Source organism: Trachypithecus francoisi, unplaced genomic scaffold, assembly GCF_009764315.1.
Source record: "Trachypithecus francoisi isolate TF-2019V2 unplaced genomic scaffold, Tfra_2.0 Lachesis_group7, whole genome shotgun sequence".
NCBI lineage: Eukaryota > Metazoa > Chordata > Mammalia > Primates > Cercopithecidae > Trachypithecus > Trachypithecus francoisi.
In genome coordinates, this window is record NW_022681472.1 from 74956339 (window position 1) to 74971429 (window position 15091).

The following is a 15091-nucleotide window of genomic DNA, read 5'->3' on the forward strand; positions in this document are numbered from 1 at the left end:
CCTTCCCACTCAAGACATTAATATAAAAATGGCTTGCAGTTGGTAAAAGCGGTGGAATGACTAGCAGAAGCAAACACAAAATCACATTTGAGCCAAGACCTGATAAAACAAGGCCAAAGGAGAGTTCAACTGTGTGCCATAAGTAAGTCAGAAGACACAAAAGTGGTGGCCTCAGAAATCTATGAACTTTAATTATGGAATCATTGCATAAAGACTATATAATAAGGGCCTGGTTCAGTAACTCATGCCTGCAATCCCAGCACTTTGGGAGGCTGAGGAAGTTGGATCACTTGAGGTCTCAAGTTCAAGACCAGCCTGGCCAACATGGCGAAACCTCACCTCTGCTAGAAATATAAAAATTAGCCCGGAGTGGTGGTGCACATCTGTGATCCTAGCTATAGGATAAAGCGTATTCAAATAGGAAGAAAGAAATAAAGAGAGAGAGAAAGAAAGAGAAAGAAATAAAGCGTATTCAAATAGGAAGGGAGAAAGTCATAATGTCCCTATTTGCAGATGACATGATTGTATATTTAGAAAACCCATCATCTCAGCCCCAAATCTCCTTAAGCTGATAAGCAATTCAACAAAGTCTCAGGATACAAAATCAATGTGCAAAAATCACAAGCATTCCTAGACACCAATAATGGACAAACAGAGAGCCAAATCATGAGTGAACTCTCATTCACAATTGCTACAAAGAGAATAAAATACTTAGGAATCCAACTTACAAGAGATGTGAAGGACCTCTTCAAGGAGAACTACAAACCACTGCTCAAGGAAATAAGAGAGGACACAAGCAAATGGAAAAACATTCCATGTTCATGTATAAGAAGAATCAATATCATGAAAATGGTGATACTGCCCAAAGTAATTTATAGATTCAGTGCTATCCCCATCAAGCTACCATTGACTTTCTTCACAGAATTAGAAAAAGCTACTTTAAATTTCACATGGAACCAAAAAAGAGCCCGTATAGCCAAGACAATTCTAAGCAAAACGATCAAAGCTGAAGGCATCACACTACCTGACTTCAAACTATACTACAAGTCTACAGTAACCAAAACAGCTTGGTACTGGTACCAAAACAGATATATAGATCAATGGAACAGAACCAAGGCCTCATAAATAACGCCTCACATCTACAACCGTCTAAACTTTGACAAACCTGACAAAAACAAGCAATGGGGAAAGGATTCCCTATTTAATAAGTGGTGTTGAGAAAACTGGCTAACCATATGCAGAAAACTGAAACTGGGCCCCTTCCTTACATCTTATACAAAAATTAACTCAAGATGGATTAGAGACTTAAACATAAGACCTAAAACCCTAAAAACCCTAGAAGAAAACCTAGGCAAAACCTCTGTTTTTAAAAAGTAGTATTAATTGACTTAGTTGAAACCATGACAATGGAGATAAGACATGATTCCTCTCCACTGGGAATACTACTAGTCTGTAACATATTTTAAATGTTTTCACTTAAATGTAAGAATCCAATTTATGTTATAAAATTCGGAATTCCCACCGTTTATTTATCGGTCCTCATTAGAGCTAATTGAAATACTGTTTTATTTCTCAGAGTCTATGTGCGATTCATTTCTCTTCTTTTTTTATACTTCATTTCTCCTTAGTTTATGATCTACCTTTACTGAAAAATTCTAGACAGCATATTAGTCAGGAATCCTTCGCTTCAGTAGAAACACACTCTAACTAGTTTAAGTACAAAAAGAGTTGTACTGGCTCATGTAACTGAAGCATGGCTGGACCTAGGGTCTCAATCCAGTATTGGTTACTCTCTCTTGCTTCTCCATCTCCTGGCTCTGCCTTCCTCTGGGATGGCTTTATTTCTAGGTAGGGTTCCTACAGTGGCAATGAAGACCCCCACAGAGTTCCAGGTTCCCGAATTACATAATAATGAGCAACCCCAATCTCATGTGGTAGGAAGCCTTTTTTTTTTTTTTTTTTCCGAGACGGAGTCTCGCTCTGTCGCCCAGGCTGGAGTGCAGTGGCCAGATCTCAGCTCACTGCAAGCTCCGCCTCCCGGGTTCCCGCCATTCTCCTGCCTCAGCCTCCCGAGTATCTGGGACTACAGGCGCCCGCCACCTCGCCCGGCTAGTTTTTTGTATTTTTAGTAGAGACGGGGTTTCACCGTGTTAGCCAGGATGGTCTTGATCTCCTGACCTCGTGATCCGCCCGTCTCGGCCTCCCAAAGTGCTGGGATTACAGGCTTGAGCCACCGCGCCCGGCCTTTTTTTTTTTTTTGAGGCAGAGTCTCACTCTGTTTCCCAGGCTGGTGTGCAGTGGCGCGATCTCTGCTCACTGCAGCCTCCACCTCCCGAGTTCAACAGATTCTCCTCCTGCAGTCTCCTGAGTAGCTGGGACTACAGATGGGCCCCACCATGCCCAGCTAATTTTTTAATTTTCAGTAGAGACAGGTTTTCCCCATGTGGCCAGGCTGATCTCGAACTCCTGACCTGAAGTGATCCGCCTGACTCAGCCTCCCAAAGTGCTGGGATTACAGGCATGAGCCACTGCATGGTGGGCCATGAAGCCTTTTTAATGTTAGTTTCAGAAAACATCTCAAGAACAGTTTTGATTGGTCCAGCTGAATTCATGTGCCCATCTCTGATCCAGTTGTGGTGAACAAGGAAATGAAAGAATCTGCCTGGTCATACCAGGAGCTGCAAGGATGGTATTAGCCCTAACTGAGATATCTGGATTGATAATGGAATTGGGCAAACACAGTTAAGTCAACTATGGGGAGCTTTAAAATCTTTTACAATTCTCTTTAGATTATCTCCGAAATGTGCACTATTAAGATGAACTTGTTTTTGCCACATCATGAAAAAATTGAAGAATTTTTAATAAAGTTTCAACCATATGGAGTATAATTTGACCATTAAGATCACCTTTAAAATAGTGCCTTAAGTTGCTCTGGGTTTCAGGAAAAAACAATTTTCTTTTACAAACAATGATGTAACACATGCAGTCTCAATGGGAGTGATATCCTTGAATGGGCAAAAATTTATTTTGGGAGTGAAAGGGGAAAATATTAATTCTTTTATGTGTTAAGTATAAATATACAATACATACATAAACAGCTATATGGTATACCTGTGGTTTTAAAATTTCGTGAGGAGGTGATGAGGAAAAAATATCTAAAGGCTCCTTATGGGAGTGATAACTAAAAATGGTTGAGAAACATTGATCTAATGCAACACATGTATTACAGAAAGGTTCTCCTGCAATTTTGGCCCCTTTCTCCCCTCACTTCTGCTCTCTGAGCATTCCATAACATTTTCTTTTTGAAACATGACCAAAAAAAAAAAAAAACAAAAATTAGCCAGGCGCAGTGGCATGCACCTGTAGTCCTAGCTACTCGGGAGGCTAGGGCAGGAGAATTGCTTGAACCCAGGAGGCGGAGGTTGCAGTGAGCCGAGATCGCACCACTGCACTCCAGCCTAAGAGACAGAGTGACACTCGCCGCCGCCGCCAAAAAAATGTTATGCTTATGCACTCCTGACAACAATCAGATGAAATTCTCCTAGCATTAGACCTGCAGTTTTCCTCTAGTTCCTCCCTCACTGCCCTTGATGAGATAGTTTTGAAGAATTTTGACACTTTTCCTCTGGCCTCCAGCAAGGTTTATTATTCTCAACTTGTTCTCCAGTGGTAAGAATTCTTAACTCTGTCTGAAATAAGTTTTCAAATGTCTTAATTCTTAAAAGAACTTGTAACATATCATTTTTTAAAATTATTGGATACCTTACCGCTATGAGGACTGCTATTGATTTTGGCAGAGTGAGTCTCCCATAGGAATGCTTGGGCTTCTCTGACTTGTAACTTCCTCCTTGTCTAAGAATTTTCTATTGAGTATCTTGTCTCTATAGCTGCAGGGATGACTGTTGTCAAATTAAGCAGATGTCATGGCATCAGAAATTGCAAAATGTCAGGATCAGTTCATTGTTAATGGATTGGAGTAAGCGGGATAATTGAGTTGAGTTTTGTGAAAATCACCTTAAATGACCAAAGTAAACATATAGCCAGATCATGTAGTATTATATACAGAGCTGAAAATAAATGGGAATATGATATACTGGCTCCTGAAGTTGAGCAAATTTCATTTTAAAATAGAAGTGATCAGATAAAATAGCCTCTCTTGGGTCAATATTCACTTCAGGAAATCAGGAAATAACTAGGCAACTGTACCAATACAACTTTAAAGCAAACTTAATTTTTTTTTATTTTTCTTCTTCTTCTTCTTTTTTTCCTTGGGTCAATATTCAATTCAGGAAATCAGGAAATAACTAGGTAACTGTACCAATAAAACTTTAAAGCAAACAATTTTTTAAAAATTTTTCTTCTTTTTTTTTTTCTTAGGTCAATATTCACTTCAGGAAATCAGGAAACAACTAGGCAACTGTACCAATAAAACTTTAAAGTAAACTTAATTTCTTCTTCTTCTTCTTCTTTCTTCTTCTTCTTCTTCTTCCTTCTTCCTTCTTCCTTCTTCCTTCTTCCTTCTTCCTTCTTCTCCTTCTCCTTCTCCTTCTCCTTCTCCTTCCTCCTTCTTTCTTCTTCTTCTTCGTGGAGTCTCATTCTGTAGCCCAAGCTAAAGTGCAATGGCGCCATCTCGGCTCACTGCAATCTCTGCCTCTGGAGCTCAAGTGACTCTCATGCCTCAGCCTCCCAAGTAGCTAGGACTACAGGCGTGTGACACTATGCCTGGCTAATTTTTTGTATTTTAGTGGAGACAGGGTTTCACCATATTGCCCAGGGTGGTCTCAAACTCCTGAGCTCAGGCCATCCTCCTGACTCAGCCTCCAAAAACGCTGGGATTACAGGCATGAGACACCACGCCTGGCCTAAAGCAAACTTTGTATAAAAATATATAAGAAGGATCACATATTTTCAAAGGAATTAAAATCTGTTTTAGGTATCTTGTATTGTGGTAGGGTAGGAAGAGTTTGGAGAGGGTACATTACAGGAGATGGGGGAATAAAAATTGAGTCAAAAGTTTCTGAGATGGGAATGTAGTTGGGAGAAAGAAGACTAATTGTATTGGGAGGAATTGGGAAATATACATGGACGGGTCAAGTGGAGAGCTTTGGAAAGTACAATGAACAATTTAGGCTTAATTTGGTAGGTGAGGAAGGAAGAAATAATCTTAAAATTTAGGTCACTTTGAGAGTCCTGCAGTTCAACCAGTCACGGGATGGTAGAGGCTCCTGAGCCATTTCTTCAAGGGTTGTCCTGCATCTGCTGTCTTTAACAGAGATTTCAATATTTCCCAAGACAGTCATCTTTGGACATCCTGTCTAATTGAGTTGAAATCTGTCACTTTACACACTCCTTCTGGGCATATAGAATCCTCCTAATCCCTCTTCTATGTGACAGCCCTTGACATATTTGAAGACAGCTGTCATGTCTTCTCCCAGTCCCCTTCCAGTTTAGAGCAGAGGAGAAATGTGATTCCTGTGGTGTTTACAGGATTGTTAGCTACTCTTAAGCTATAGGGCTCTAAGTGACAGCTGGAATGTTGTTTTGACTGTGGCGCAGCAACCGGGCTTCACGTTCCTGTAAGTTGTCGTGGTGTTATTCATCCCAGGTCGAATATAGGACAAATGTGTATGGCTTTGATTTCATGCTATCTTTAATTGCAAGGCTTGTCCACATTTTCCTTCCTTTCTTCCTTCCTTCTTTCTTCCTTCCCTCCCTTCCTTTCTCCAAAATACTTCTCTTCTGTGAGGGGAGTTGAATGGTTCAGCCTTTGGAGTTACTTCTGGGTTTGAATTTGAATCCAACCCAGATTCAAATTGATGGTGGGCAAATTATTTAACCTATATAGTTACTTAACCATTCTTTCTCTATGAAATGGAAAGAACATCTACCTTATAGGATTAATACTGGACTTAGATGAAAATGATGTATGCAGAGCATCTGATGAAAGCTATCACTAAAATAGGCTTTCATAATTACTAATATAAAAAAGGAAGCAAAGGAAAGTGTATGTGTGAGATGTGTTTGTGATGTGTGTGTGTTTGGAGAGATTTATTTATTTATTTATTTATTTTAGACAGAGTCTCGCTCTGTCGCCTAGGTTGGAGTGCAGTGGTGTGATCTTGGCTCACTGCAACCGCTGCCTTCCAGATTCATGCGATCCTTGTGCCTCAGCTTCCTGAGTAGCTGGGATCACAGATGTGCATCACCACACCTGGCTAATTTTTGTATTTTTAGTAGAGATAGAGTTTCACCATATTGGCCAGGCTGGTCTCAAACTCCTGGCCTCAAGTAACCTGCCCACCTCCACCTCCCAAAGTGCTGGGATTACAAGCCACTGTGCCTGGCTTGAGATATTGATTTAATATAAGGAGTTGGTTCACGTGATTATGAGATTATGCAAAATCTGCAGTCATCAAGCTGGAGATCCAGGAGAGTGACCATGTAGTTTCAGTTCAAATCCAATGGCCTGAGAACCAGGAGAGCTGATAGTATAAGTTCTAATCCAAACACTGGCAGGCTCAAAACCCAAGAGCCAATGTTTTAATTCAAGTCTCAAGGCATGAAAAGACAACGTATGAGCTCAAGGCAATCAGGCAGGCTTCTCTCTTACTCAGCATTTTTGTTCTCTTCAGTCTGCAATCCCTTAGAGGCCCATCCACATTAGGGAGAGGAATCTGCTTTATTCAGTCTACAAAAATGAGCCAGAAATACTCTCGTAGACACATCCATTTGGTCAAATGTATGGGCACCCCATGGCCCAGACAAATGGGCACAAGAAATTAACCACACACTGTATAGTATATTTCTAGGAAGTCAGAAGTTCTAGGAAGAAAAATAAAACACGGATAAAAGGAGTGAGTCATGGGAATACTGTTTTAGATAGGGCAGGCATCTGTCAGGGAGGCTTTGAAAGGTACATTTCCACCCACGATTGGATTAAATGAGTATTCACCTCACTCAGATTAATGTAAATTCCAGACACAGCTGAAATGAGCCCCTTGCTGCACATCCCCTATACAGATGGCTTCTGATGCTCTCTCCTATGGCAGTAACCATCTATGTTGCATTCTGTGAGGACAGCTTCCATGGTAGTGATAATGTGATATGTTGGAAAATGCATATTGGACCAAACATTTAGAAGACCTGTCGTGGCTGGGTGCAGTGGTGATGGCTCACACCTATAATCTCAGTGCTTTGGGAGGCCAAGGTTGCAGGATCACTTGAGCACAGGAGTTTGAGACCAGCCAGGGCAACATAGTGAGACCCCATCTCTACAAAAATTAAAAAAACAAACAAACATTAACTGGGCATGTGATATGTGCCTATTGTTCCAGCTAGTCAGGAGGCTGAGGCAGGATCACTTGAGCCCAGCAATGCGAGATTGTAGTGAGCTAGCATTGCGCCACTGCACTCCAGCCTAGGTAACAGAGTGAGACCCTGTCTCTAAAAAGAGAAAAAGAAGAAGAAAAAAGTACCTGTTATCCAATCCTAGCTCTGCCAGTAACCTGTAAGTCAGTCAGTTGTTCTCTCTGAACCTCAATTTCATTTTCTTTTTTTTCTTTTTTCTTTTGAGATGAAGCTTTGGTCTTGTTGCCCAGACTAAAGTACAATGGCGTAATCTTGGCTCACTGCAACCTCTGCCTCCTGGGTTCAAGCAATTTTCCTGCCTCAGCCTTCCGAGTAGCTGGGGTTACTGGTGCCCGTCACCATGTCCAGCTAATTTTTTGTATTTTTAGTAGAGATGGGGTTTTACCATGTTGACCTGGCTGGTCTCAAACTCCTGACCTCAGGTGATCCACCCACCTCAGCCTCCAAAAGTGCTGGGATTACAGGTGTGAGCCACCACACCCTGCCCTCAGTTTAATTTTCTGAAAAATGGAGACAACATGGCTTCTCATGGGAATGTTGTAAAAGTCAGAATTTGTCAATGTATTGAAAAACCCTTTCAGAATGAAGATTTCTCGTTGAGTTTTTGGCGATATAAAATGTTAACTCCTTTTATAAAAATACCTTCAGTAGTGTGGCTGGAGCCAATGTCTACATGTTAACAGTGATCTTCCAAGAGTTCTACTGTACCAAATTCTTAGGGATTTTCTTTTGCTGTTGGTTTGGAAACTTGAATGTAACCTCACAGGAGACTTAAGTGAAAAATCGTTCTGTGGCCACACTATTCCTTCAAATGTCTTGTGTAATGAATGGCTGAGCCTGATATTTTGCTAGTGGCATAGAACAAAGTAATTCAAAGCTCCTAAATGAATCCTAGACCAGTTGTAGTGAAATCATTGTGAGGTTTTCTCACTGAGGTTAAGACAGGGTGAATAAAAATAGTACACACTCTCCTTTCATTCAACTTAGCCTTCAGCATTAGGAAAACATCAAGGAAGGCAGGCCACTTTGATACAATCTCCCTGATTCCTAAATAACTGTAATCCACTTTCCCAATGCGGTAGTGTGGCAGGGCAGGAGGAGAGAACACATTTAATTGAGCCATCATGGCTCATTTCTCTAGTGTCCTACTGGAAGTGTGAACTATGTGAACATAGGAATTATTTTTTAACAACACAATTCAATTTACTTTAGCTGCACTGATGTACTATATGTCAAGAGATGAGCCAGATAAAGTGGCTAAAAAGGCAAGTTACAAAAGCCCTCCCCAGTCAAGGAGTTCACAGTACAGTCAGGGAGATAGAAATGGAAGCCAATCATCATATTCCAGTGTGATGGGCACAACAAATTGTACAAATCCAAAGTCAATAAAGAGGGGCAGGTAATGAGTCCCATCTGAGGAGAGTGGAAAAAGATTCATGAAGTTGGTAAAGTGTGATCTGGGTTTTGAAGGATGAATAGGAGTTTACCTGGCAGAAAAAGTTATCTTCTATCAGCTCCCTCTTTTCTATCTTCACTGACTATGTTGATAAATACCTTTATCTAAAAATGCATTGTAAACATTTCATTATATAAACCATAATTGGGTGTTTAATTTGAATGCCATTAGAACAAAAACAATAACATGGTTTAAAAGGAAGATTTTTAATCTGGTAATTTCATACTATTGCATTACAGTAACGTTACCCCTTGCCCCTACATAGAGTTACTTTTTGTATGATTTTGTTTACTTTTATAAAGTGCTTTTTTGCATCTGAACCTATGTTGCTTTATTATAGTCTATTTCCTTTCACTAAGAATTGAATCATGGAGTGGTGTTAAGAGTCAAAAATAAATAAATAAATAAAATAATTTAAACTGCAAGAAGTTGGGGGCTTTGCTGTGTTTCCAGTTGCTCAGAATAGTGCTTGGTACATAATAAACACTAAATAGATTTTCAATAAATAAGTAAATTTCATCCAGGAAATTAGTTGCATAACATCAAATGAATAAACATGGGTTTGGAGTTTCTCATGATGTCAGTAACACAATAAAATTGGTGTAAAATTATTGGAAGAAGGATGCTTTTCACATGGGCAACTTCAATATGAAAGTGCATTTATTTGGGAGGGAAAAACGTTCTAGAAAAATAATTGGAAATGTTAGCAAACAGCACAGATTAGCTGTGCACATAGCAGGGGCAAGCCCAGCAGAGACACTGCTTTATGTTACAAGCTTTTCCCCCTTGCTTTCTAAATTTACGTAACATAGAGTGCCTTCCTGAAGTCAGTATATAGCCCTGTGGTTAAAAACATAGGTTGTGGAGACACATTACATAGGTTGTGGAGACACATTACTTGGGTTTCAAATCCCAGATTTGCCACTTCTTAGCTGTGTGACACCCTGGGCAAATCACACAGTCCTTGTATGCCGTACTTTTTGACTGCAAATGGGAATGATAATAATGGTACCTCTTCCATAGAGTTGTTGTGAGGACTAAATCAATAGATAAGTGTGGAAGACTTAACTTTTTTTTTTTTTTTTTTTTGAGATGGAGTCTCGTTCTGCACCCAGGCTGTAGTGCAATGACGCAATCTCAGCTCACTTCAACATCCACCTCCCAGATTCAAGCGATTCTCCTGCCTCAGCCTCCCGAGTAGCTGGGATTATAGGCACCCACCATCATGCCCGACTAATTTTCGTAGTTTTGTAGAAATGGGGTTTCACCGTGTTAACCAGGCTGGTCTTGAATTCCTGACCTCAGGTGATCCACCCATCTTGGCCTCCCAAAGTATTGGGATTACAGGCATGAGCCTCCACACCCAGACTTAACATTTAATATAATAATGTACATCATTTCCAAATATGGAATGTTAAGAAATCACTAGTGCTTCCAACTCTTCTCAGCACAAAACTCCAGAAAATATAGAAGAGAAAGGGGATCATTTCTCCTGGACTTGTGCAATTGTTCCTTTTGATTCTATCTGTGACATCAAACTGTTATTATCTTTGTAATCTAGGCTGTATATTGGGTGCTTTTCTTTAAGTTCAGCTTAAAGTTTTTTAAAACACCACCTGTATTTTCAGAGTTGCATTTTAGATAAGACCCATGTAAAGTTAAGAGCTGAATTAAAATATGGTTCAAGAGGTCATTTCCTCTGTCCCTTTGCTTTAATTTTAAATACAGGCTTGCAGACAAAAAGGATTGATTTTATTTTACAAATTAATTTGGAATATTGTCTTAGCAATAAAGGCTTATGCACTCATTTCTTTGTAATATAGATTTAAACTACATTTAGCTGCTGGGTTTTACATATTTACCTGGGCTCCCAGGTGTGTCTGGTTTTCTTTTCTACCACTTGATTTTTAACACATTTTATGGTACTTAATATTTTCTTCCTGATTGGTGTCTCTCTAAGAATGGTGAAATGGGTAATGTGTTTGCCAGTGGAGAGTAATGTTGTCTTCAGTTTTTAATCTGGGCTCCTGCTTATAGTAAGACAATGATTTGAATGCATTTCTTTAAAAAGATTCACCGTAACACTGGAATTATGGTTAAGATATATGATTATGGAACTTGAACACAGCAGCTTTTAAATTACCTCTTTGTACCAAGTATACAAACAGCTGTTTGCCCCTGGCACAGGAAAACCTGTTGATGGGACAAATATTGCACATGTGTACATTTTGATGGAAATAGCCATTAGGGTTCATTGTGTTTATATGTCTTAGAGCTGATAACCAGGATTTAGGACACAAGAAAAAATATTGTTTTTACAGTTCTCAAGTGAGTACGTACCGTACTAATCTTCAACAAAAATCATACTTCGTAGTACAAAACCAATGATAGGTGTTGACTTTTGAAATTGTTGAAAAAAGTATCTTCCTATGAATCTTAATTTCAAGTGAAATATGCCGAGTTGTAGTTTGCTTTTAAGGTTTTCGGTGTTTAAATTATGTGACATAAACATTCAAATTATTTTTCTAGATAATGCTTTCTGCATGCTAGATAGGATTATTTCCCTCTTCTTTTAATTAGTTACTTACTTAGTAATTTTTAATGATGTCATAAGCACCCAAGCTCATCTTACCCCCAAAATCTAAGACCTTGACCATAGCCCACACTTATGCTTTTATTTTCTTTAAGATGTCTTTTGATGACCAACTTAAAAATTTTTAGTCTTATTAAAGTTATCAATCTTTTGACTTATAGTCAATTAGTTCTATATCTTGCTTAGGAGCTATACAGAATTTATGTTTCCAAGTCATTTCTGACTTGAATGAGCTAAATAAACAGAACATGTCTATTGGAAATTATTTTTTAAACCAGAAAATACCAATTTCATTACCTATCTTTTAAATAAGCAGAAAGGATTCCCTTTCTAAGCTCCTATCCATGTGGTTCCCAATTAATTTATAAATGAAATAATATCCCCAGTAGTTTTGGAAAATAAAGAAAACTACTCTCCATTTGAGAGTAAGTTTCCCCCATAAAAACAGAGAAAAATGGGTTCTTGAAGCTTAACCAGACTTCAGTTTTCCCTGGTTATGTCCAAAAAACAAATTAATTTTTATCCCGTGACTTTTTATAGTATTCCATTTTAGCCTTTTTCTTAGTGTGGTACAGTAGGGCTAACTCCCAAATACAAAGTTACCAGCTGATGGCTCTGCATTTGGTGATTAAGAAAGGGAATCTGGTGCCAGAAAGTGAATATATAAACTTTGGGTTGAGTTGTACTGTTTAGCTTCCATAATGAATATTGGAGTATTTCACTGGCAAATTCATTCTTTCCCCATCTGGTAAAAGCATCTAGGTATCCCATAAATATTTATATCTGGAAAAAATCAAGATCCTTTAAGCAAAATGTGGCCTGGTAGGTGCAGAGACACGTATATTAAACTGCCTATGCCAACCATAGTAGTTCAACTATATATATATTTTTTTAGGTAAAGGCATATTCAACTTGTTTATGAACACTTCTGTATTTTGGTTTTCATTATATATGTTTTAAAAAAAAAAACAAAGACTTTTCTAAGCCAGCAAGAAGTTAAAAAGGATACAAGAAACCCACTCCCAAAACCTCTCTGCCCGCCAAACACACTTAATGATCTCTAGTCCTAATATGAAAATTCAGCAAAGTTAAGCAGTTCTTTGGAAGCACAGACTAGAGTACCAAGCAATGTTGCAGTAGGTACTAAAAGTATTAGTGTATTCTCACGCTGCTAATAAAGACATACTCAAGACTGGGTAATTTAAAAAGGAAAGAGGTTTAGTGGACTCACAGTTCCACATGGCTGGGGAGGCCCCACAATCACGGCAAAAGACAAAGGAGAATGAAAGGCACATCTTACATGGCGGCAGGCAAGAGCGCGTGTGCAGAGGGAATCTCCCTTTTATAAAACCATCAGATCTTGTGAGACTCATTCACTATTCTGAGAATAGCATGGGAAAGACCTGCCCCCATTATTTAATTACCTCCCACTGGGTCCCTCCAATGACATGTGGGAATTATGGGAGCTGCAATTCAAGATGAGATTTGGGTGGGGACACAACCAAACCATCTCAATATTGTTAAGGATTTGTGAAACACTTGGAGAATATTCCTGTGTCTTGGCTCTGTGTGAATAGAAATGGTGAATTTCCCCTAAAGAAGCACAGATCTATCCTAGATCAGGCAGCCTCCTCCATTTTTGTAGAGGCTTAGCCATATGCCCTCTGCATTTCCACAGCATTGCTGTGAGTGGGGCCTTCTCTGTTGGTAAAACATAGGTACCATGGCCACTGGGCATCCTCTTCTGAATCTTTGTCCTGAATCCTAATTGAGCCATTTAAAAAAATCAATTATTTACATGATCTTTAGGAACAAAATTTACTGTCACATATACATAATATGCAAAAAACGTTTGACTTTGAGGAAACTCTTTGGCCTTTTTCCAATTATCATGTTCCAAAAGCCCTTCCTTCTTTAGAAAAAGTCTCTGTACCTTTCTTGGATTAAATATGCAGCTGTAACGTTTCCTTGAATTCAGAAAGCCCGTATTTCTCTTTTCCTATCACTTCCTCTAGCATAAATTTATCAGGATAGGAGAGCCGTCTTTTTGCCTCCTGGCTGTGTTCCCATCTTGGCTGACTGGCACACACTGGTGTTGCTAAGACCTTTCCTGGAAAGAATCAACAGGCGAAAGCCCAGAGCTGGATGCTTTTGCACAGACACTACTTTCTAAAATACACAGAAGGCTGAGTTGCCAGGATGGTGTGAACCTGCCCAGTATTTTCCTAACTATTTCCAGAGCACTGGCTCTACTGCCAACCGTTACCACAATTTTTTTTCTAGTAAAATACATTTAAGGGAAGAGTTGTAAAAAGATGGCTGCTCCTATGGGAATGTTTTTGTATTCTTAGCACTAAGTTGTCTAAAAGATGTTAAGATGGGCTCTTTTTGAAGTTGCTGTGACAGTAACACATGTGCTTTTCTGGTTTGTGCTTTGCAGAAGTGAAATTTGTCTGTCAAACTCCAGCGATTGCTGACATCGTAATCCTGGTCGATGGTTCATGGAGTATTGGAAGATTCAACTTCAGACTGGTTCGGCTTTTCTTGGAAAACCTGGTTACAGCATTCGATGTGGGCTCAGAGAAGACACGAATTGGTATAATTTCTATTATTAGCAGTAGCAGTCAGCTGTCAGTGCAAAACCGCTGGGAAGTGTTTTAAGAAATTTCAAAAATTCCTTACAAAGTGACTTTCAGGATTGCAGAATACTCATCATCTCCAAAGCACATGTTTCAATCAATAAATATTTATTCCTTCTAATTTTTGCAATGACACTGTCATTCGATTGATTATTGAACATATTTTAATTTTCTGAAAAGTCAAGGTCTTCTCTGTTAATAATAAAAATAAAACTTTAAAAGTTACAGCTGGTTTAAGAATTTATTGCATAGCAGTTTTCTTTTTATTTAAAAGAAATAACTAAATCTAGGAAAATGCTGAACTAGAAAATTGGCAGTCATTTTATAGTACAAGATCATCTTTGCCAAATTAATTCTAGCCCAGATAAGAAGCAAAAAAGTTGTAAATCTTTGAGCAATATTACAAAAAATAAAAATAATAAATCTTTGTTAAACAAAGTCTCCTAGTTTAACTTTTAAATAGCCATTAAGAAAAATCACTCCTTTGAGAATAAATCAACAACAAATAAATCTAGGCCTTTTGTCTACAAACATGATCAGATTTTTTTTTAATGCCAAGTACCTAATTGGGTACTCATTTATAAATGGCTAGAAAATATGTACACTCCCTCAAATCCCATATATGTCTAACTTGATTCCTTTAATTCATCTTACTCAACAAGTCTTTCTGAAAATTTATAGCCAGGCCAAATATATATATATATATATATATTGCAAAGATGAGGCCTTTCGTCATTCTAGTTTCTTGAGTAGCTCACTACATTTTTGAGTAACCCATTATTCCTGGTGAGTTTCCTAATCTTTTTTTCCAGGTCTTGCACAGTATAGTGGCGACCCCAGAATAGAATGGCACTTGAATGCATTTAGCACAAAAGATGAGGTGATTGAAGCTGTCCGAAACCTCCCATATAAAGGAGGAAATACACTAACAGGTATATTTTGTTCAATCCATGTTATAACAACATATCTTTTTGAAGAATAATTGTATTACCTCATTTTGCCACTTTGTGTTATCATAATGTTTTAATTAAACTA

The 15091-nt window shown here is 38.7% G+C and overlaps 1 protein-coding gene across 3 annotated transcripts in view; it reads left to right on the forward strand.

The window, feature by feature from the left end:
• COL14A1 (collagen type XIV alpha 1 chain) overlaps nucleotides 1-15091 on the forward strand; it is a 251199-nt gene that overhangs the window by 53534 nt on the left and 182574 nt on the right. For all 3 annotated transcript variants that reach the window (XM_033202599.1, XM_033202600.1, XM_033202601.1), the window contains exons 6-7: nucleotides 13858-14013; nucleotides 14869-14988. In XM_033202599.1, the coding sequence (XP_033058490.1) occupies nucleotides 13858-14013; nucleotides 14869-14988 (276 nt within the window). The remainder of the gene's footprint in view (nucleotides 1-13857; nucleotides 14014-14868; nucleotides 14989-15091) is intronic.